Source organism: Schistocerca serialis, chromosome 5 (assembly GCF_023864345.2).
Source record: "Schistocerca serialis cubense isolate TAMUIC-IGC-003099 chromosome 5, iqSchSeri2.2, whole genome shotgun sequence".
NCBI lineage: Eukaryota > Metazoa > Arthropoda > Insecta > Orthoptera > Acrididae > Schistocerca > Schistocerca serialis.
In genome coordinates, this window is record NC_064642.1 from 655867664 (window position 1) to 655893287 (window position 25624).

Sequence of the window (25624 nt, forward strand, 5' to 3'; positions counted from 1 at the left end):
TCGGCACTAGTACAGTGTATATCCACCTTTCGCAGCAATGCAGGCTGCTATTCTCCCATGGAGACGATCGTAGAGATGCTGGATGTAGTCCTGTGGAACGGCTTGCCATGCCATTTCCACCTGGCGCCTCAGTTGGACCAGCGTTCGTGCTGGACGTGCAGACCGCGTGAGACGACGCTTCATCCAGTCCCAAACATGCTCAATGGGGGACAGATCCGGAGATCTTGCTGGCCAGGGTAGTTGACTTACACCTTCTAGAGCACGTTGGGTGGCACGGGATACATGCGGACGTGCATTGTCCTGTTGGAACAGCAAGTTCCCTTGCCGGTCTAGGAATGGTAGAACGATGGGTTCGATGACGGTTTGGATGTACCGTGCACTATTCAGTGTCCCCTCGACTATCACCAGTGGTGTACGGCCAGTGTAGGAGATCACTCCCCACACCATGATGCCGGGTGTTGGCCCTGTGTGCCTCGGTCGTATGCAGTCCTGATTGTGGCGTTCACCTGCACGGCGCCAAACACGCATACGACCATCATTGGCACCAAGGCAGAAGCGACTCTCATCGCTGAAGACGACACGTCTCCATTCGTCCCTCCATTCACGCCTGTCGCGACACCACTGGAGGCGGGCTGCACGATGTTGGGGAGTGAGCGGAAGACGGCCTAACGGTGTGCGGGACCGTAGCCCAGCTTCATGGAGACGGTTGTGAATGGTCCTCGCCGATACCCCAGGAGCAACAGTGTCCCTAATTTGCTGGGAAGTGGCGGTGCGGTCCCCTACGGCACTGCGTAGGATCCTACGGTCTTGGCGTGCATCCGTGCGTCGCTGCGGTCCGGTCCCAGGTCGACGGGCACGTGCACCTTCCGCCGACCACTGGCAACAACATCGATGTACTGTGGAGACCTCACGCCCCACGTGTTGAGCAATTCGGCGGTACGTCCACCCGGCCTCCCGCATGCCCACTATACACCCTCGCTCAAAGTCCGTCAACTGCACATACGGTTCACGTCCACGCTGTCGCGGCATGCTACCAGTGTTAAAGACTGCGATGGAGCTCCGTATGCCACGGCAAACTGGCTGACACTGACGGCGGCGGTGCACAAATGCTGCGCAACTAGCGCCATTCGACGGCCAACACCGCGGTTCCTGGTGTGTCCGCTGTGCCGTGCGTGTGATCATTGCTTGTACAGCCCTCTCGCAGTGTCCGGAGCAAGTATGGTGGGTCTGACACACCGGTGTCAATGTGTTCTTTTTTCCATTTCCATGGAGTGTATATATATTAATGTACATGACGATTTCAGTTTCGTTTACGAACAACATTTAAAGCGAGTTTTATTTCCAAGCCTTTCGTCTGCTTTCGTGTAAGCATGACGCACAATTTGTAGTGCCAGCACTGCAACTGGTAGGCGTGCCTTGTCCCCTCCCCAGCGGCTCCTCTCCCCTCGCCAGCCAATGCTTGCTTCCTCCTCTCCCTGCTCCCCCCTCACAACTCTGCCATCTTTCAGTTAACACACTGTATGTAGTACTAGTATACACTGTAGCTTCAACATTTTTGTTGCTACACCCTAGGATGTTTCTGCAGATAGTTTTTGTTTTACATTCAAACAGTGCTGCCTGTAAGTCAACACAGAGTCAATAGTAACCCCAAGATAGGCTGGAAACTGTGTTCCAGCTGCACTCTTTTCCAAATTACTCTTAAGTTTCCCAAGGGCCTGTCTGTTCATCAAATGGAATGTGCACATTTGAGTTTCCCTGGGACTTGGTTTTAAATGGTTCTTAAGGTAGTATTTATGTAATTCCTCCAAAGCAGTGTTAAGATTTGGTACCACCTGTTTGAAGGTCTCATTCTAGTAAGAGAGGGTGAGATCAGCACCATAGATGGAACTTTGTGTGTTATTAGGCAACGGTTGATCATGGTTTAACTAAGAGAAGATAAAACACTATCCCATGTAACCCATACTTTTGGATCCTTATTTGATTATGGTGATGTTGAAATTCTACAAAAAAGACCCTTACATTTTGAAGGAGATCTTGAATCAGTAATGTAAGATGGTAATCATTAGTTGTTCTATACATTTTGGCAGGCCTTTCTTGTCTCAAAGCCACTTTCTTGTCTCAAAGCCGCTTTCAATACACCTGAATACAGTAACCAGGTTCAAATGCATGTAATGCGCTTCATTTATTCAGAGATGAATAGGCCTGCACAGGATACAGATGTCATTTTAAGCTGAGAATAAGAATGATGATGAATTTTATTTCAAGAGTCTTCTGGACTGGAGAGGACAGAAACATGCAACCAGAAAAAGGTGCTGATTGTATCAATAAAAATACGAATGTCACACTGTTGTTTGGGGTCTTGCTGAACTGTGCCCAAAGGCTTGCTGACAACCACTGTAGAACTAGTCCTCCTTTTATGACCATAGTCTAAGACTTATGATACGTAACTACGAATTTATTCTAATCAGTTGAACATTACCTGTTGTTCATTAATGAACAAGAGTTAAAGGTCATTCTTGTAGTAAGAAATTTATCAAATCAATGAGTTATTAAAACCCAGAAAGGCTACCGAGTTCAGTTTAGTGCTAATATTCTCTTTTGTGATATATAAATTACAAATTTGTCACCATAACCATTTTAGATTGAGAAATAAAGGATGTAGTTGATACACAAAAAGTTAAAACTGTTTTGTTTTTGAACAGGTAACTTCAAAGTTGACCTCATGGCTCAGCATCTACCATATTATATGGACTTCCCAGAATCCACGAACACTAGTGTCTCTGAGACCAAATAGTAAGATATATACTTATACAATTACACCAGTTTATCAGAAGTCAGAAAATTCAGTTTCCTTCTTGAGACATATTTTGTACAATTATTGAGGTGCATCATAATTTTTGTCTATTTGCCATGCTGCAAAACACCTTAACAGCTCCAATCTATTAATCAGTTTTGTACCTGCAAGTGTCCAGCTATCGTCATACGTTTCAAACTGAGCCTTCTTAGGATTTTTGTCGACAAGTCTGCATGGCCTCTGACACAGTCAACTTAACAAACTCTTACACTTACGTTCTGTGTTCTCCAAGGAGAATGGGTATTCCATACATCAAATTTGAAAGGCTTTGCAAATATGCAAAGAAGAATGTTTGATAAGCCCTAGGAAAAGAAGTAAGACAATGAAGTGATAGAGTCAAAGGTACTTTTTTTACTGATGGGAAGTGTTTCATACCAGCTAAGATCTTTGAGAAACAGTATGTTTAACTGATACTTCTGTCTCTCGATGAACATTTCAACACTTGCAGGGCAGTGAGGGATGCTCGACTATATAAAGAACAATTAATGAAATTCTGTGCCTGCGTCTTAGTCTTATTTAATACATGCATACTATCACTTCACAATTTTCTGGTAGCAGAGGAATCACGGGAAACTGAATGACTTTGTGCTGGTACAGATTGTTTCCACCTGTTGCGCAACCTTAGCTAGCACATCGTACAGCACACCGTAGCAATTATAGCAGTATGGAAGTATTATGAATGCAATGCTGATTTCAGTGTGGTACACAGCCAGAGATGAGGAGGTGGGATTTGTTAACCCCAGTCTCCCATAGCAGCCCACATACTCAGCAATGCTATTGTTACTCCATTCCAGATTGTTCAAATTTAGAGCCTGGCCCATTTCCCCTTTCTGACATTCAATGATCAAAGGTGATTTAGAATTACTGCTGGTAGACAAAGCACTCAATGAAAATTACTGGTTTTGTTCAGATAACACTTACAGTTCTTTCTCTTATAAGGGCTGGTGAGCTCAAAATGCATTTAATAACAATGTAATGCCTTCCATGCATTTGAAACAACAATCTGCCAAACACCTATTCTATAAAAGATTGCAAGTGTGTTGAAACTATTCTTTGTTTTTATTTGCAGCTGCTATTTTCTTAGCAACTGTAAATCATATTTCAGAAATGTTACTTGTTTTATCTTTGTTGCACACTCTAACAAAGAAACATCACCAACTTCACCTCAGATTTTAAGGAGAAAAAAGCATACTAGCAAGATAACAGGCCCAGTAATTAATTCCACATGAAAATTTGGTCTATAATCCTGAAAGCATACAGTTCTGAGTGTGAAGAACTGTACACTTCAGTGTGTAAGAGGTTTGGGTTCATAATGGCAGTGAACCAACATACAATAGTATGACACTTGCAGGAGCAGTATGGAATTACAGTCAAAATGCAATGTTTAAACATCAAAGAATGAGAACTCCTGAAAGTAATGACTGATAAGCATTATTATATGCAGCTCTTCGACTAACTACTGTAAAGGCAAAGGAAGGTGTATGGGGCTTTCCTTGTGCTATTATTTATACCTTTCAGGATCATCAAGAGGGACTTTCAATTATTAAAACACCGTAGAAGACACTGCAGTTTTTGTACTGCTGGTGCCACCATGTGGAATAAGATACTATCGACTGCTCTATATATTCAGCTGCAGTGTTCAAGCATTCTGTCTGAAGGTTTAACAACTCAACATGACATCTGCGCATCAATTGCCCAGCATTACAACACGCAATCTCTTCTCTACAGGCTGTGTGTAGCAATTCACAAATTCAGTGTAAATTAATGTGTATGTCATTAAAGTGGCAGCATACCACTATTTAACTATTAAGGCTGCTGTATGTTGTACTGTCCATCATGTCATCCAGTATCTGGAATCTCTTCCTTCCTCACTTCCTTTTCCCTTCTACATAATCTTCTAAAACTGTTTTTATCAGTCCGTCATTCTTTCTTAATATATGCCTAATCCAATTTCTTTTTCTTCTCTTTATTACATCTAGTAACTGTCTTTTCTCTCCCACTCTTCTCAGTACCTCTTCATTTTTTACTCTGTCCATCCAACTTATTCTTTCCATCCTCTGCCATGTCCAGATCTCAAAAGCCTCCAGCCTTTCTCTGTCTTCCTTCCTCATAGTCCATGTTTCAGCACCATATAGGACACCACTCCAACCAGACATTTTAAGAGTCTCTTCCTGAGTTCTCTGTCCAGACCGCAGCAGAAAATTCTCCTTTTCTTATAAAACGCCTCTTTTGCCATTGCTATCCTTGTTTTAATTTCTGTGGTACACTTCCAGTCGGTGTCTATCCTGCTTCCAAGATACTTAAAATGTTGCACCTGTTCTAGTATTTCTCTACTCAGCATAATTTGTATTTCCTTATTTCCTCCTAGTGCCAACACTTTTGTTTTATTTGTATTAATTTTCATTCCATATTTTTTTCTGTTAGTTTCAATGGTGTCCACCAAATCCTGTAATTCTTTTTCCCCTGTGGCTAGAAGGACCACGTCATCAGCAAACCTCAAACATCCTACTCTTCTTCCTCCAATTTCTACGCCTTTGTCATCTAATGAGGATTGATCAATCATATTTTCCAAGTAGAGGTTGAAAAGAGTAGGTGATAGCATCCTTGTCTTACTCCTTTTCCTAGTCCGATCCAGTTTGTACTTTCTCCTCTCACTTTAATTGAAACTTTTTGATTAAGATATAATGAGTTTACAAGTCTTTTGGTTTTCCAGTCCACTCTCTTTTCCCTCATTATAGTCGCCAGCTTGTCCCAAACCACATTGTTAAATGCCTTTTCTAGATCGATCAAGCACATATCTAGGTCTCTTCCTTTTTCAATAAACCTTTCTCCCAAGATTCGTAGGAGCCCTATTGCATCTCTGGTGCCCGTATTCCGTCTAAAGCCAAACCGCTCCTCGCCAAGATTCTCCTCCATTACTTTTTCAAGTCTTTTATTAATTATTCTTAACATAACTTTGGCTGCATGTGAAATGAGGCTGATTGTCCTGTGCTTGCTGCATTTCCTGGTTTCTTCTTTTTTCGGTAATGGAATCATTACTGTTGTCAGAAAGTCCTCAGACCATTCACCACTGTCATATTTTATTACATAATTTCAGTATTTCTCTTATTCCATCTTGGTTCAAGCATTTTAATATTTCTCCCAGTATCGTATCTGTACCTACCGCTTTGCCATTTTTCATTGCAGCTATGGCAGACTTTACTTCTTCCATTATGATGGTTGGTCCTTTCTCGTCATCACTTACGCTGTTGTGTGATTCAAGTTCCAGAGTTTCTGGTTTGCTATTTGTATCATATAGCTCTTTTAGATATTCTTCCCATCTCTGGAGGACACTGTCACGATCTTTGTACACTACCTCTTCGTTTTTACTCAAAATTTCCATAGTAGCACTTCCTGCTCTGTTTTGTTCCTATGTCATAGTCTTTACTCTGTTGTATAATATCTTCCCTTCCTGTCCAGTTCTTCAATTTCATCACATTCCTCTTTTAGCCATTTTTTCCTAGCCTGCTCTGTTTCTCTTCGCAGTTCATTATTTAACCTTCGGTACATCTTTCTTGCATCTTCAGTGCCCTTGTTCTTCAATTTTCTTCTCTCCTCCATCTTGGAAATCATTTCTTGTGTGACCCACGGTTTTTTTGACCTTTTCCCATTTACAGATCCTATATTTTGCTGTCCTGCTTTAATGATTCCTTCTTTCAGCATATTCCAGTACTCGTTGGCATTATCAGGTGTTTAGAAACTCCCGAGAAAGCATTTCTGTAATTTGTTCTTTGTTGGATCTTATCTTCTCTAGATCCCACTTCTTCACCATGGTCGCCTTCTTCAGTTTTTTCATTCTTATTTCTATTTCTGCCAGAAGTAAGTTGTGATCACTATTAATATCTGCACCTGGTAATGTGTGCACCTTCTTGATTCCATTCCTGTATCTTTCTTCTACCAGTATAAAATCGATTTGATTTCTGTATTTATCCCCTGGTGATTTCCAAGTGTAGAGCCTCCTCTTGTGGTTCTTGAACCATGTGTTTGCCGCTATCAGCTGCCTTTCCCTGCAGAAGTCATTTAGCCATTCACCTCTATCATTTCTCTTTCCAAGACCATGACTGCCTGCTATGTTTTCCTCTTTCCCTTTTCCCACAATGGAGTTCCAGTCTCCCATTACTATTTTGCAGCATTTTTTATTTTTGTCCATTATTCTCTCTATTACATTGTATGTTGTTTCCTCTACAATTTGGTCATCATGTTCTGAAGTTGGCATATACACCTGGACAATGAGTAAATCTTTTTGTGCTCCTTTTGGCCTTACACCAATAACCCGGTCATTTGCATAGTCTTCATATTCCACACATTTAGCCAACTCCTTTGTCATAATCATTCCTACTCCATTCATTCCTTTTACTTCTCCTCCTGAGTAGTACAACACATATTCAACTGACTGCAACTCTCCATGTCCATTCCACCTTACCTCAGTAACTCCTATGAGGTCCATATGTTTCTTTTCATCTCTCTTTTAAGGTTTTCTAGTTTTCCTGCCTGTAGCAGCGTTCTAACATTCCAGGTACCAATCCTCATTTTGATTTTTTGCCTCCTTTCAAGTCCCCCCCCCCCCCCCCCCCCCCCCCGGAGATCCGAATGGTGGACTATTTTACACTGATTTAAATAAGAGGAAGCCATTTTTGTACATAAAATGGAGACTGCATTATGCAGGCAAGATAATCTGCAGTGGTATTCCGTTGCCTTCCGCAGTTCTGGAGGCCGCCCCTAACATGGGATACAGACGACTTTTGCAGCCGCCTTCTCTGGGTCAGATGCTGCATGAGAAGTATAGGTTGGAAAATGAAAGACCCCTAGCCCTCAAAACCTAATAGCGTCAGGGTCAGAAAAGAACAAGAACTGGTCGAGGGTGGCCAGACAGGAAAGATAAAAGTGTGGAGCCTGGCATAAGTAAGTGGAAGCAATGCCAGGACTCAGCTCGGGGCCCCGTGGTCGCCAGCCTCATAATCACTAGGTGTGACGCCCTGAGGAGAGTCTTCCTATATTTTGAGGAAATGGAAACTGAGCTGGAAACTAGCCTTCCTATATTCCAGCTCAATTTCCATTTCCTCAAAATACATACATTAACAACAAAAGTGGTACAGCATATATAATTTTATGAGCTAATTAATGTTCAATTTTTAATTTTTTTTTTCAAATTAGTAGCATGGTGTTCCATGGATTTTACTACTGAAATATTTTACATAAAAAACATGTAATGTAATTACCATTGGACTTGGTGAGGAGCGAGCATAAGAACCAGAAGACATAGCACCTCCAGTGTTCATTGAAGGAAACAGTCCATGTCTCTCACTGCTTTCTGCTGTAGAAAATTGCGAAGATGGTACTGTAGTGACATCCTCTTCATTATGTGGCTGCGTAAGCCACTCTACAATTAGAGGGTTTGAAGTAAGGCCCTTTTCATATTTCTGCGCCATGATCTAAAAAGAGAATTTTGTTGTTGGATTTTAAAACACATAATGTGAAAAATCAAGGAAATAAAACATAGACATAATTATGAACATGAAATGGGGATAATTACAACCGAACACTACTATAGATTACCTGTCGTAAATATTGTGCTGATGAAGACAATGTGAAATAAAATCTCTGGAAAAATACATTGTACCAACTTATCCACCAAAGATGTCAATTTTAGAAATGATGGCTTTACTCAATCATTAGTAAGGAATTTGCTATCATTAAACAGCATAATCCTCCTAATGAATATGTTTCTAGAAGTTTTCTCTGGGGATTGAATATTCCATTATCTTACAGGCATGCATCCAGGGTATTATTAATTCCTGTGCTGATATTTATGGTTCATAACCTTAAAGCCATTCTCAGGCTGCTTGTTATGATTTTTAAATCACTTGACATGATACTATGAAGTAAATACACATGCATCAGAGAGAACATTGTTGGTAACAAAAGTGTCCATCTGAATACGATTAAAACAAAGGAAACACAGATGAACATTGCGATGACTCTGTGCTTGCACTGTTTTGATCTTAGATGCATAAAGATTCATCTATGACTTGATGTTCTTGTTACCAATAGTGTTATCCCTGATGCATCCAAGTTTACTCCACAATACTGTGTAAAGTGATTTAAAAACCTTGGAAGTGACTCACCATGAGAATGTCTGTAAGGCTGTCAGCTAAACTGTTGGAATAAGAAATAATAATATCCCAGTTACATGCCCAAAAGATGATGGAGCACTGCCTCATAATATTTGTATCAATTGTCTTTTAACAGTAACCTGCATGTTTTGAAGGAAAAGTGGGAGAGGTCTAGGCAAACTAACCAGCATATACGTTCAATAAATTTGGGGGTCGGGAATCTTGATGATCACCTATTTCCTTGGATATTACACAATACTAGCTGATGAAATATGTTGCACAGAAGTATTCCTGCCTTTAAAAAGAAATTCTCCTCTTTATTTGTGTAAATCTGTGATGTCCCTCTGAAATTTCTGAAATGGTTCAAATGGCTCTGAGCACTATGGGACTTAACTGCTGTGGTCATCAGGCCCCTAGAACTTAGAACTACTTAAACCTAACTAACCTAAGGACATCACACACATCCATGCCCGAGGCAGGATTCGAACCTGCGACCATAGGGGTCGCGCAGTTCCAGACTGTAGCACCTAGAACTGCTCGGCCACTCCGGCCGGCGAAATTTCTCAACAATCACAATTCCATGCAAGAGAAAATAAATCAGTCGACAGAAGAAGCCACTCCACACAAAAACGGACATTCAATCTCGCCCACTTCAGTAACCAGGATTGGAATATTTTCCCGGTTTTGTCACTACCAGTGAGTGCTTGAACTCATTACCCAGAAAAACGTGGATTATAGCTATGACGGAGAAAGATGTCCCTTCTTATTGATCCAATTCAAAGACGTGTTGCCCCGTTGTGTACTTTCTCTCCACAGTGAGTCGAACTGTTCACAAACTACTATCTCAGACCAATCGAAAGAACTTGCAAACAAGTCGCTGAACATCCCTCGAGAGAATCCCAGTCAATCATGCCATACGAATTTACTTTGCTTTTGTCAGAACGTAGCTTTCAAATCATTCCAGCACATACAGGCAAAGTTAATTTAATGTAATGTATGTGCACCTTTCAGCACTTATGGGAATATACTGATCATTAACAGCAACATTACCCATGGTTATCCTAAAATATTCCAGTGTAGGATACTATATTAACTAGAACTTCTTAAACTGACCACAGGTAGGCTAGGATAAACAACATATCACTTTTCGAAGTCAAGCCATCTCTGCAGTCTTTTCAATTCTGTGTAGACTCACTAGTGCAACTCCCTAAATAATTGCTGCCTTCTAACTATTTTGACTGTTTCCACTCATGACTGTCAAGTGCACTAGACAATAACTAACAGTGAACAGCCAGCATTATCTTCTCTAATATGTAAAATGGGGCATCACTGCTCCAAACTACTATTTCATGAAGCTTCATGATGTGTTCATCATTCGTTATTTTACTTTTTTCGTTTACATGGGTTCATGTGTTCAAATCATCTTTGATCTGCACCAATTCCTATTTATTTCTTTAATTGACTACATCCACTTTATTCAGTGTGATGCTTGTTCTCGTCAATGACAAATGCCGTGAGACGAAATAAACAATTAGAATATCACAATCAAACACAGTAATCAACTATAAAGACAGATAAATGGGTTCTACTCACCAATTTTGAATAATCAGATCCTCTGTATTCCCGTCCTTTGTATTTGCACACCTACGACAATCACATTATCTTTCAACGCAACTGGTGTGCTATGCCTCCATTTTCATTGACTTCTTTGGTTGTTCTGTATCACAGAAGCTGTTCTGACTGTTGACAATACAGATCTCTTCAACAGTTCTGTCAACTCATTTACTTCAATTTCATTGCTTTCTTTTCTACATGAAACATGACATCACTTGGATTCTGCATTGACTCATCCTTTTAATCATTGTTTCTCATTTTATTTACCATTCACAAGTCTCAATGGAACAACTTTCGGTTTTCCAAAACAGCAAAATAAGAAATAATCACAACTGTTGCCCAATCCACTGCTGATGTATTTCACTAACGAAACAATGTAACAGTCAACAATACTGCAAAAATGAGCACACTTGTCACTGCTGCCTGTATCTTTCCAAGTAAGACAGTTAGAAAAATGGTACAATGTCAACAATAATTTAGCATTTCCTCCTTTTTCCAAAATAAAAATAATAACAACAATAATAAAAAAAGTGACATATAGAAAAAAAGTGAAGGATAAGTCAACAGAGAACCCTGAAACCCATTTATCTATCCTTAACATCGACATTTTCATTTTGCAATATCATATGTTTCAATTACTACAATACTTACTGCAGCATCTTTACTCTCAAACTCAACAAGTGCTCGACCTTTCTTCTTTGGAGATAATATCAGTGCTACCACATTTCCATACTGCAATACAAAACAATACATAAAGTAAAGTTAAAATAGATAGTGCAAATGTTGCCTTCATTTATTTAAATAAATGTAATATTAAGATTTATACTGTCATTGTAATTACACTGTATAAGAATGATAAACACTAACATAATCTCACCTTTGACAACAATTTGTGTAACATGTCATATGAATATCCTCCATTATTCACATCAGACTTATTTACATTCCACCTAATCCGAAGACGATATTGATTATTTGCTTCTTGTTCTCTCCTGTTTGCTCTCTGCTCTCTTTCTTCTTCTATTATTTTCTGAACATATCTTATTTCTTCTTCCACTGCTTTTGATCCCTCTTTTCTTAACCTATCAATCTCAGCCTACAAACAAATAATTAACATTAAAGATTAGAGAAGTAATGTAATTCAGCTGCTGCATTACACTACCAACAGCGACAAACAAAAGATCAATTTCACAAGAACAGATATCATCAAGAACAATTTCCCCTCTCCAATTATGTGCACAATTACACTGGAGAGCCAAAGAAACTGGTACACCTGCCTAATATTGTTGCTGACTGCAGTGCTGTATTCTACCTGTTTAGATATCTCTGTATTTGAATACACTTGCCTATACCAGTTTCTTTGGTGCTTTAGTGTAGAATGCAAACGTTAGCTTGAGAATCTTTTAAGTTACAACAAAGTTATCTATTAAGGCATGGAACATCATATAATTATATCATAAAGACTTATCTTATGGTGAGGAAAAAAGCTCTTTCAAATGCTGATAAAACCAAATACAGGTTCTGTACCAATATCTGACACAAGTGTGAAAAATGAAATGTTTTGGGCAGCACTGAGTAAAAATGTTCAATATTATCACAGTAAAAATTCTCCAATCCTACTCCGAAATGGCAATTACTCACATGACTGGTACTGCTTAAGGTCTGATATTACAATAGTTATGTGTGTAAACCCATAGCATGTGTTCCATTAATAACATGGCAGTTCAGTGTCCCAAGACAGTGGGTGGAGGAACATCACTAAAGATGAACACATAATTATGTTTTGTTGTCGAGCAAATAATGTTTTATGCAGAGTTTGGCAATGAATACACTTAAATTACCAAATATTTGCACCTGAAATATCTAAATATCACAGTGCTGGATTGAGACGGTGTCAATCCACACTGGTGAATGTACAGATATAAATTATATGAATATAATTTGAGGAAGTTCTTTGATGGTTCAATAGTACAGAGATCAGAACCTCTTATATTCAATCCTGGGAGTAGAAAACATTTCATTAGGGGAGAGCCAGCCATGACAAAACTCTACCATCTGGGGAGCAAGATGTATGAGACAGGCAAAATACCCTCAGACTGCAAGAAGAGTATAATAATTTCAATCCCAAAGAAAACAGGTGTTGACAGATGTGAAAATTACTGAACTAGCAGTTTAATAAGTCACAGCTGAAAAATATTAACACGAATTCTTTACAAACAAATGGAAAAAGTGGTAGAAGCCAACCTCAGGGAAGATCAGTTTGGATTCCATAGAAATGTTAGAACACACGGGGCAATACTGACCCTATGACTTATCTGAGAAGATAGATTAAGGAAAGGCAAACCTACGTTTCTAGAATTTGTAGACTTAGAGAAAGCTTTTTCATGATGATGACTGGAATACTCTCTTTCAAATTCTGAAGGTGGCAGGGGTAAAATACAGGGAGGGAAGCAGTGGTAGGGAAGGGAGTGAGACAGGGTTGTAGCCTATCCCCGATGTTATTCAATCTGTATATTGAGCAAGCAATAAAGGAAACAAAAGAAAAGTTCGGAGTAGGTATTAAAATCCATGGAGAAGAAATAAAAACTTTGAGGTTCACCGATGATATTGTAATTCTGTCAGAGACAGCAAAGGACTTGGAAAAGCAGTTGAACGTAATGGACAGTGTCTTGAAAGGAGGGTATAAGATGAACATCAACAAAAGCAAAATGAGGATAATGGAATGTAGTCGAATTAAGTAGGGTGATGTTGAGGGAATTAGATTAGGAAATGAGACAAAGTAGTAAAGGAGTTTTGCTATTTGGGGAGCAAAATAACTGATGATGGTCGAAGTAGAGAGTATATAAAATGTAGACTGGCAATGGCGAGGAAAGCGTTTCTGAAGAAGAAAAATTTGTTAACATCGAGTATAGATTTAAATGTCAGGAAGTCGTTTCTGAAATTATTTGTATGGAATGTAGCCCATGTATGAAAGCAAAACATGGACAATAAATAGTTTAGAAAAGAAGAGAATAGAAGCTGTTGAAACATGGTGCTGCAGAAGAATGTTGAAGATTAGATGGGTACATCACGTAAGTAATGAGGAGGTACTGAACAGAATTGGGAAGAAGAGGAATTTGTGGCACAACTTGACTAGAAGAAGGGATCAGTTGGTAGTACATGTTCTGATGCATCAACAGATCACCAATTTCGTACTGGAGAGAAGTGTGGCGGGTCAAAATTTTAGAAGGAGACCAAGAGATGAATACACTAAGCAGATTCAAAATGATGAAGACAACAACAACAATATATTCAACTGTGATTCTTATATTTTATAGCTAACAATGCTTGTGCTTACAGAGGCCTGTTATGAGGATAAAATCCTACAGGGTGAAGCTAAAATGCAAATCACATGGCCAGAGTGTACCCCAGCCTTTAATTATTGATAACATCCCATTTTTTAGCTTGGAAAAAGAACTGTAGTGGACTGTGTAAGGTACAAGTATGGTTAATACATTGGACACATATTCAAGAGAACCAAAGTTCAAATCACTGTACAGTGTTCCTGGTTTAGGTTTCTGTAGTTGCTTTCCTTAACTGCATGAGGTGTTTGCATTGATGGTTCCTCTATAAAAAGACACAACCATAAAATAATGTGTGTCCAAGAAAGTAATATGGTATTCTTTCACACAAGAAATGTATTTTCTAGATTTATACCCATATCTAACATAATGCACCACACTTGAAGGCTGTTTTTATTTTATTTCACAGTAAAAAATCCGGCAAATATTTCTTATGTCTGTAACATACCATATTCCAGATTTTCGACTAGAACTATTTTCTTTTGCATAAACTTCAGCAGTTCCTTTCCATAAATGATCTTTGCCTTGTTTTCTTCCTTCAGCACTGTTTAAGCTTTGAATAACTGATGTCTGTTTATGTTGGGAAGCAGCAACATTTTTCTATAGGCAAGAGGATGCCTCTCTGATTTAAGGTGTTACTTGAGATCCTCCTTTCCCATTTGACTACTAAAACATCTGCAGAAAAGTGCTTCTGGACCTGCAGGGTATAAGCCTAGATGAACATACTAATGAGTCCTTTTGTGTGTTTTCATTAAGGAGCAACCCAAACAAGACTACTACACCAAGTAGAACTGAACTGTGCACATTTCTTTGAACTAAGATGCCAGGTTGGACTATTATGCACTACATTGCTTACTTGGTGTGTATCTTGTGGAAAGATTTCATCCACATGACAACTGATGTTGCAGCAGATTATAAATTACAAGTACACAGATGATGTTGCATCTGTGTATTCCCTATTTCGCAACTTTGTCTGAAGTAATTTTTCTAAATGTTGTACAATACTGGTCAATGAAAATTAGTTACTTTGTTCATACTTATATGGCGAAAACAATGCTACTAGGAAGTTGCTGTTAATGTGGTCTTCAGTCCAAAAACTGATTTGATGAATCACTAACCTATCTTGAGCTAGCCTTCCTTCTATAATTTTTAACCCCACCAACTTCACATAATTAACAAGCTGACTATTCACTGAAGTCCCAGGATGTGTCCTACCAATCAAACTCCTGATTTAGTCCATTTGTGGGTCTATAGCAACACATTTCAAAAACTTCTATTCTTTTCTTGTCCAAACTGTTTATTGCCCATGTTTCACTCCTGAACAAGGCTACATTCCAGACAAATACCTTCACAGAACGTTTTACTAACACTTAAATTTATGTTATATGCTAAGAATTTTTTTAATGATTTCCTTGTGATTGTCATTCTGTTTTTTCAATCTCTCTACTACAGCCAACATCAGTTACTTTGCTGCTCAAATAGCAAAACCCATCCATTACTTTCAGTGTTGCATTTCCTAATCTAATTCTGTGAGCATCACCTGATTTAATTCAACTAGATTGTATTACATTATTCTACTTTTGCTGGTGGTTATCTTATAATCTCTTTTCAAGACACTATCCATCCCATTCAACTGTTACTCCAAGTCATTTATAATGTCTGGCAGAATTACAATGATATCGGAAAACTGCAAAGTTTTTGTTTCTTCTCTCTGAAATTTAATTCCCGCTCCTAATTTATCTTTGGTTTCATCAATGCTTCATCAATTTACAAATTGAATAACATTGACTATAGGCTACGACCCTGTTTGACTCCCTTCTCAACTACTGCTTGCCCTTCATGCCTCTCTAACTGCAGTCTGGTTTCTGTACACGTTGTAAAAAAAATAGTTTTGCCCTTCTCCAACCTACCTTCTAAGCTGTACCGTCAGCAGTGCCACACTTTTCTAAATTTCTCCAAAACTCATACTGATCTTCCCTGAGATTGGCTTCTAGCAGTCTTTCCATTCGTCTGTAAATGACTTGTGACAGTATTTTGCAACTATGACTTATTGAACTGATGGTTCAGTGTATTCGCACCTATCAGCAACTATCTTCTTTGACATTGGTATTATAACATTCTTCTTAAAGTCTGAGTGTGTTTCACCTGGCTTCTGTAGCCATTTCTGTATAGCCATTTTCCATTTACTGGCAATTTCATTTTTTTGTCATCTGTATTCCCTTTTGCCTATTTTGTTTAATTTTTTTTTGTGTGTTTTGTCCTTTCATCAATTAAACTCAGTTATCCCTGTGTTACCCTAGGATTTCTAGTAGAACTTTTTACCTATTTGATCCTCTGCTGTTTTCACTATTTCATCTCTTAAAGCTACCCACTCATTATCTATATTATTCTTTTCCCCTTGTTTCAGTCAAAACTTTGCTTAATGCTTCATCTGAAACTCTCAACAACCATTGGTTGCTTCACTTTATCCAGGTTTCATCATCTTAATTTTATATCTTTTTGCAACTTCTTCGGTTTAACTTTGCAGTTCATAACCATTACATTAAAGCAAAAGTCTACATTGGGCTATGGAAATGTGGTTTAGAAATCTTTATCTTACCATTATATAACCAATCTGAAAACTACCACATCTTTGACATGTTCATAACTTTCTTATACAATTCTTACCAAATGTTAGTGATGATTACATTATGCTCTGTGCTAAATTATTCCAGGTGGCTTCCCCTTCCATCCCTTTTCTCCAGCCTAAGTCCTTCTACTATTTGTTCTTCTTTTCCTTCCCCTACTAGAGAATTCCTGTCAGGCATCACAATAAAATGTTCATCTCCCTGAACTATCTGCATGATTTCTTTCATCTCCTTATACAGTCTTTCATCTCGTTGTCATCTGTGGAGCTAATTGGCAAATAAACTTGTATTGCTTTGATGGGTGTTGGTTTCTTGTCTATGATAATGCATTCACTGTGCTGTTAATAGTATCTTACCAACATTCCTTATTTTCTTATTTATTATTAGAAGTACTACTGTATTACCTGTATTTGCTTTTGTACTCCTAACCAGCACTCATATAACCAGAAGTCTTACTCATACAGCTACTGCATCCTTCTAATTCCCACAACATCTAACTTCAACATATTCACCTCCTTTTCAAAATTCTCTAACCTATCTACCTGATTAATGTACCTAACATTATATGACCCTATCCACAGAATGTCGGTCTTGTTTTTCCTGATGAAGACATCCTTCCGAGTTGTGCCCACCCAGAGATCTGAATGGTAGGCTAACACCTCTCAAAATTTTTAGCCAAGAGGATAGCCTCATAATTAAGCCACAGAGTAGAGCCAACCAGTTCATCATTCAGACTGAAGAGGCTGCTTCCCCTCATCAAGAATAACAAATTTGTTTGGCCTATCCCTGTTGTGGTTGTGCCTATGGCATGGCTATCTGTACAGCTAAGGCACACAAGGCACCCCATTTCGGTGAGGTCCACAGTTCCTGCAGAGGCTTGAAATATCTGTGATAAAATAGTTTCTCTGGAATTAACTACAAAACAACATTTATTTTGTACTCCCATTTTGAGCTGTAATTCACATATACATTCATATTTACCACAAATGTAATATTTTTAAGTAACTACTAATTTTGTATACTGAAAAGAACCCATATGTTACCTGGCTTTATATATACTGACCACACATGAAGAGTCCAACTGTTGAAATATATCACAGAAGTAAGACTACGAATAACAAGAACTGAATAAAACATTCATTATAAATGAATTGTACAGTATGATTATAAATGGACTGCACAGTATGATTAGCTTGAACCAATCCTTATCTGTAACCACTCAAAATTCTGGTTTCATTTCCATGCATGACAACACTGAACAAAGTTCTGATAATTGCCATTAATAAACTGAATAAATATTATGTACTAGTTTTTCAAAAATTAATAAAGTTTGGAGTATTTTGGCACTGGTGCATACAGCAAGGGATCACTTTTACATAAAAAAGAAGAAACAAACATCATCATAGCTATCCCATATTCTACAGAACAGCTTTGTGCATTAGTTCTAATACAGTGATATAATGGAAATTACCATATACTCTGTAACTTACTTCAGTACTCTAAATGCTACATGTGTTTATTACATCACCTCTAGTACGACTTAATTTGAAGCACACACAGAGTATAAGCTGGACGCTTTCTGAGTCCACATCACAAATACTCCTAAAAATGAAGATAAGTTGATCTGGCTAATATTTGGTTTCCGTTATGTGTAAATGAAGGAAGCTGACTCTTGATCTATTACTGACGAGGAATTTATCCAACAAAAAGAAACTGTAAAAGTGGACCCTATTACCAAATATGGAAATTAGAATAAGCTGCTTTTCACATTGAAAAAAAAAATACTATTTTTAGGTTTACATTCAAACAGCAGTATTCATTGCTTCATAACTTAATGGCTATCAATTTCAAAGCCTCAAGGCTCCATTTGTGGACTTGATCATCTGAAATGAGGACAATGCTTATTCACACAACAAGAGGTATGAAAATAGTTGATACTGAGTTGACGTTATACTGTATCTATTGATGGATGGATGAGCAGTTTCTACGTGTTCAGATGTTAATTTTGCAAAGGTAATGTACATAAATCTTACACTTTATCCCTGAATATGGATCCCTGTCGTTTCAAAATCCATAGCAATAAATAATGCTGCTGGATTTGAAAATAAAATAAAAAAAGTAGTACTTAGTTTGAACGGCAAAAATACTGCCATGGTCACATTGCTGCCTTCCCCTCCTCCTCCCTCCAACACCATTGAAGCTACAAGATTATGAAAAAGTTGTGTAGGACAGATAGTGGAGGAAAGAAAAATAACTGAGCTTCTAGGAAAAGGTTCTTTCTTCCAAAGGAAGAAAATAGGTGTGGAGGGTGGGGGGCACAGGGCTTTGGAAACGCTTTACAAAGTAGCAGTATATTTCGTAACAGCAAAGGAAATTGGTATATTTGGGAATTAGAGATTTTTGAATTCAGGAACTGATTCTTCCATTGGCCTGTTGCCACTCTCCACCTCCACCGAAGTTCTTGAAAAAAAAAAACAACAATTAGTTCTTACCATTTCGTCTTTTCTTCATATTTGTATCAACATTTGTCTAATTCCTCCAGCTTTATCTAACACATTTTCATTTCGATATTTCAAATGCTGAAAATTATTTCTTATGAAACAAGACCAGTAACTTATATAATTACTAAAATGTAACCAAATACAAAAATAGTACAGGTAATAAAAACTGCTTCATAACTTACTCATCTCTCCATGACTGAAAAAGATGAAATATGTATTTCAGGATGCCATGGCAGTTGATGCCACTGTTTACCTGAAGCTTTTCTTCATCTGTTCTTGTGTCAATTAAAAACTCAGACTTCTTTGCTGCTGCTTCTTGTGCTGCCCTCTCTCTTGCTTCTAGTTCCTCTTTAAATTTCTTTCTTCTAGAGTCTAGCTGCTGTGTTCTAAGTTTCGCAGCTTGCTTTGCCTTTAATACTTTATCATATGCAGCCTGAAATTATGATAAAAATACACAAAATAAATGCTAGCACATTTTTCAAAATCCCTATTATTATATCTGTTAGTGTTGAACTAAAATACCATGTTTGCTATTAATGTTACATGTTTCGATTAAGACAGTACAGGTAATGTTGGTTTAGTATTTTGAATTTAAGAGATATTTAACAATAACTGACAGTTTTTCTCTGTTAGGCTGCAGCATCTAGTAATGATGACTAACTGTTCATATATCTCCCCAAAGAGTGTGTTAGTGAAACAAATAGGAGACACAAAGTGATTGAATCCATTTGCTACAATAAATGAAACTGGTCAGGATAAAAGATGAGTTTGCATTAGTTTTTTGGCAATTTTCCATATATGTATGGAGTGTAGTTTACCATACTTGTCACAAAAATCCAACACATAGCATAACATGTCAAATCAAAAACAGGTATGCATTCTGTACCAAGATGGACTTAGAAAGAATACAGAATATGTTGCGCTGCAAATAATGCTGAAGTAGCACCAATGAACTGGTACAAAAATATATATTTTCTGATAAAAACAAATATGATGTTTTGGAAACAAGTAGTCTGATAATGACTCTCCAAATAATCGTGAGCTTGTAAAAATCAATGAGGTGAAAATGAATGGTGTCTACGCAACTAAAGTCAATAATGAACACAAGGAAAAAGATTAATGTAATATTACTACAGGACAATCATGGCAGAAATCTATTCAGCATGTTCCGAGAGAAAAATCACGACATAGCAATGACTAGTGTAGTGAAACCTGGAGCAGGATGTAAAAATATTCTAGACACTAATCACAGATGAAACTAACACAGGAAAATGACATGCAGAAACACAGTAGCTGCCACACTGCCTCAAAGATAGGATCTAATTTATAGTTCATGTGTAAACAAAGAAATTCGGAAAACAAACTTTAAAGCAAGGAAACTGTGTTCACAATACTGGATATAAGCAGGTTGCATCGAAATCGGCACATGAAGCATAGAATGTATTTAAACTATGATAGCAAAAGGTTGTTTGTGATCGTGTCATGAAATAATCGATAAAGACTTTTAAGGAAGAAAACAATCTATCAGCTTCCTGTATATCCCACTGACAACAGTGAGAAAAGTAAAACGAACAAGAAAGAAGAATGAAAAGACAACACAACTACTGATCCTAATTTACACTAAATGTATGTGTTGCTGTAGATATGATCCCAACTACCAAGCCATGAATATACCAGATCTAAAAATTTGTCACCATAATGTGCAATACCTGCATAATAAGACCAATGAAATAAATATGCTGTTATCTGATGAACTAAAAGATATCTCAGTGTTATGCATATCTGAACACTGGCTTAACCCAGAATTAATTCAGAATACGAAAATAAATAAATTCATTTTGTCTTCCTACTACTGCAGGAAAAACAGCAAGCAGTGTGGTGTGGCAATTTACATAAAGGAAACTACAGATTTTACTAATCTATCTGACTTAAGTAGAACAAATGTCGAAAAGAATTATGAAATTGCAACTATAAAAATTATTCAGTTCAAACTGCTTATTGCTGTAGTTTGCTGATCACCATCTGGAGAATTTGAACTTTTCTTAATCAAAATGGAGTCTTTGTTATACACAGTAAATAAAATAGATTGTGAGTTGAAAAACAGTAGCGGCTTCAACATTGATTTCCTCACAAATAGTAGAAACAAAGAGGCTCTTCTGAACCCTGCAACATCCTGTAATTTAATGACTGAAGTAAAGGCTGCTACTTGAGTAGCAGAAACTTGTGTAACAGCTTTAGATCAATTTCTAATCACAAAAAGTTTATACAAAACTTCACTAAAAATTTTCAGTGCAGGATCTAGTGACCATATTGCTCAAATACTAAGCATAAAAATGAAAGGAAGTATTATTAACAACACTATGATATAAATGAAAAATTTAACACTTTCATTGGATACATTAACTAATTTCTTTCAAACTGCATTCGCACTGAAAACTGTAACCATGAGGGGGGATTTCTAGAACAAACAGCAGGATCACATGGGGAATAAGGGTTTCATGCCAGAAGAAAAGACTACTTCATGAAATGTGTAAATCAAAAAATTCCTTGCTTGAAATACATGTATACTACAAAAAATATTTCAAAATACTAAGAAAAGTAATAACAGCATCAAAAATAATGCATTACATTGAATATAATTCAGCTAATAAACTAAAGGCTACGTGGAATGTTTAAAAAAAGTGTGTGTGTGTGTGTGTGTGTGTGTGTGTGTGTGTGTGTGAGAGAGAGAGAGAGAGAGAGAGAGAGAGAGAGAGAGAATCTGATGAACACATACCATCCTGCAAAAATATAACACTATCACAAAAAAATAAAAAGGTAACAAACCCCTTAAAAGTAGCCAACACATTTAACCATTTTTTCACAGGTGTTGCTGATAATCAAATACAATCAAACTTACATAAGAACACCCAAGCCAACAAATATAAAATAAATGCTTATGGATGGCCCATGTACATCAGTTCTGTCTCACAAGATGAAGTAGTTAATGCAATGAAAGGACTAAAAAATTCCAACTCTGCAGGCATTGATGGTGTCCCTGCAACAATCTTAAAGGAGAGTGCATCAAACCTAATTGAAGTACTTACACACTTATTCGACTGTTCACTTCAGCCAGGCACTTTCCCTGATGTACTGAAAACATCTAAAGTCATTCCAATACATGAAAAGGTGAGAAAGATGATTTAAGTAACTACAGACCCATCACAATTACTACCTCAATTTCAAATGAATTAGAAAAAGTTATGTGTCACAAACTCAAGAAATTTGCAAATAAAAACAATATCCTATGTAATGAACAACATAAATTCAGAAATAAGAGGTCAATGACAATTGTCAGTCATACTAAGCCTGAGGGACAAGAAACAATAGGAGTATTTATTAACCTGTCAAAAGCTTTTGACATGGTGGGCCATAAGAGTGTGCTGTCAAAGCTTGGGGAAAAAAAGAAAAGGTATTCGAGGTCTGTCCAAGAGCTGGATCAGTTGTTTCCTGAGCAATTATAAGTAGGCAGTGTGCATCAAGCAAACAAAGGTTCACCTAAAAACTGTATCTGAACACTTATCAGAAATGTGGGTGCATGTAAAACAATCATATTTGCAGATGACACCACAATTCTACTAAAAGGAGACGGCAGTGAACAATTACAGCAATCAATAAACACTGTCACAAAACACACTGTCACAGAATAATCAGCTTAAAAAACACTGCACTAAAATTCCATAATGCTCCAAAGGACGACACGTTTATCCCACTGGTCACTATCAACAATGAATTTTAGGATTTTGGTTGCAAGCAATGTAAAACATAATAAGCATACTGAACGAAGCAGCACTAACCAAGACTTGTTATCTTCTTTTCTTGCTAAAATCCTGCTGTAGTGAGACAACAGTAGTGAATACATATCATGCCTACTTCCATTCTCACCTTAAATATGGAGTCACTTTATGGGATACTCTAAAAAAGCTAACAGCACTTTCAAACTACAAAAAAAGACGATTAGAATCTTGTTTGGATGCAAACTTCTGTTTAAGATTTCTGGTATTCCTCCATTGCCATGTGTATACATTATGTAAACCCTTACATTCTTTCAAATAAATGTAATAGGTAAGGATAGCAGACTGCAAAAAATCTGTGATATACAATGATCACTTCACCAGACAATAAAAATTTACATAAAACCCAAATCAATACATCTCTGTTCAAAAAAGTCCTTTCCACATGCGAATTAAATTTTACAACGAAAATCCTGAAAACATAAAAGCTATTATTGAAGTCACAATCTTTGGAACACCTTGTAAGTCATATTTACAGCACCACTGCTTTTACTCCACCGAAGAACATTTAAAGTTATGAAGTGTGTTTCACAAATACTTAAATGTATAAAGTGTATTATTGGAACGTTAAACATGCATGTCTAGAAATCACTTTCAGAAGTGAACTTATGACTTGACTTGTCCAATGTCTAATGCAAAAGATGGTTTTGTAGACAACAGGACCAATAAATACAATGCAATTAAGGGTACCCCCATCTGGGGTACTGGTATGTGAATCGTGTGGAAGTTGCTTGGAGATTACTGTGTAGATACAATTACATCTGAATATAACTAGGATTACAGTGGACAGCAGAGTGATTACATGGTAACACTGTTCAACTGACAAAATGTTGTTGCTGTAGTAGCCTTCAGTCTGAAGAACGGTTAAGGTACCTCTCGATTCTAATCTACACTGAACATGGGTCTTCATCTTGCAAGAACCTTCCACAACTACTAATCCTCTAGAAGTGTCTCAGTTTAGCCAGTGAGTCTGGAGATGGTGGTATAAGGGGCATACAGTATAACTGGCCATGCTTTCCCACCCAAGATTTGTGGTAATTAAGCCAGTCCGTCTTTGAATTAACTTAATGAGCCAGTGCATAGGAATTCTTCCTACTAGTTATATGGAGGTGCCCTTGTAGTTCTATGTCCCCTTGCAGAGCCACAATGCCGTCGGATTCTGAAAGTGCAATACTATTTGAGGTGGGAAGAAGTTTTTTGTGCAAATAATTTTTACACGAGACGTCATTATGGTGCAGTTATTTATAACACTGCAAGATGAACTTGTTCACACTGATTACAAGCTAACTATTAATGGCACAAGAGCATGGTTTACCTCACGACTAGATTGAAAAGCACCCTATTGAAGACTGGCAACTATGACGTAAAGTCTGCAACTTGAGTGTACAATCAGTGTAGTTCATATAAGCTCATACCTCTTCTGTTATGCCACTGTTATTCATTAATTTATTACAACCAATTTTCCTGGCATTATAAAATTACTGAAAGACTGCATTTATGACTTGCAGACTACTCCTATGTCTGAGTGGCGAAAGGTGACATTGTTAGTAAATGTTTATTAATAACAATTACTTGATTTATGCCAGAATACATGTACTTTCCTTATGTGTCTCTTTGTTGACGTCAGGAGCGATTTCTGCATCGTCATGTCATCCCACTGGCTCTGAAAACACCAGTGTGGGACCCTACTACTCGCTCCTTACTCTTTATGTACTGCAGTGTGTATACATTCACTTCACGCATGTGAAATAGCAAAATTGGAAATAAAGTAAATTGGCTTTTTATCTGAAAATCTGGGGTACCTTACAATCTCCACATAACTACTGCTACCTACTTCTACTTCAACCTTTTTTACTGTGGCTACAACTTGATCTACTTCTACAATTGTCACACCCAATTACCATATTAACTATTCCTTGATGTCTGACAATGTATCCCTTCTTTTAGTCAAGTAGTGCCACACAGCACTTTGCTCTTTAATTTAAATCAGAACTTCTTTAGTTATCCAATCTACTGATTTTATTTTCAGCATACTACTGTAACACCAAATTTCAAAAGATTCTATTCCATCCTTATATTGTTTAATGTTCGCTTTTCACTTTCATATAAGGCTACGCTCCACATATATACCTTTAGGAAAAAATTCCTGACACTTAACCCTTTGAGTACTGCAGACGTGATATGTTGCGGCGCTCCACCTTGCTGTGGGGCCTGCGGATGTTGTTTGCTGCTGAAGTGGGCTTCCCCGCGGGCTCTGCAGATGGCATCTGGTGCATGGCCTGGCTGGTACTTGAGCCCTAATGACGGCTTACACTGCAGCTCATTCCACTGCCTGTGGGCCTATGGACGTCAATAGCCACTCAGGGCTGCATGCCGGCCTGTTGCATTTCTTTTGTCCCGTGTACTCCCTGGGATGGATGTACCCTATTTATTGTTCTATGCCGCTGTCCCTGCTGTCCGGGAAACATTCTGCTACGGATTTCGCAGTTGCTATTCGACATTCATGCTAGCTGGTTCATGTTATCTTCTGCATTCTGCTTCTGTGGTGTCGTTTACTATCTGCCGTTTCATCAGGATTTTTAGAGTGCTGTCACTTTTGAGTTCATGGTGTGGGTTCCTGTTGTCATGTCCTAGTTCATGAACCACGGGCAACGTATGAGTGGCCAAGTAAGTGGTCCTGACAGTCGGGATACCAGTTACTT

The 25624-nt window shown here is 37.9% G+C and overlaps 1 protein-coding gene across 1 annotated transcript in view; it reads right to left on the reverse strand.

Moving 5' to 3' along the window:
- Positions 1-25624, reverse strand: part of LOC126481482 (dnaJ homolog subfamily C member 17) — a 46320-nt gene that overhangs the window by 11730 nt on the left and 8966 nt on the right. The window contains exons 3-6 of the mRNA XM_050105261.1: positions 19343-19522; positions 11498-11716; positions 11272-11352; positions 8113-8325 (exon numbers count right to left, since the gene is read on the reverse strand). Coding sequence (XP_049961218.1) covers positions 8113-8325; positions 11272-11352; positions 11498-11716; positions 19343-19522 — 693 coding nt within the window. The remainder of the gene's footprint in view (positions 1-8112; positions 8326-11271; positions 11353-11497; positions 11717-19342; positions 19523-25624) is intronic.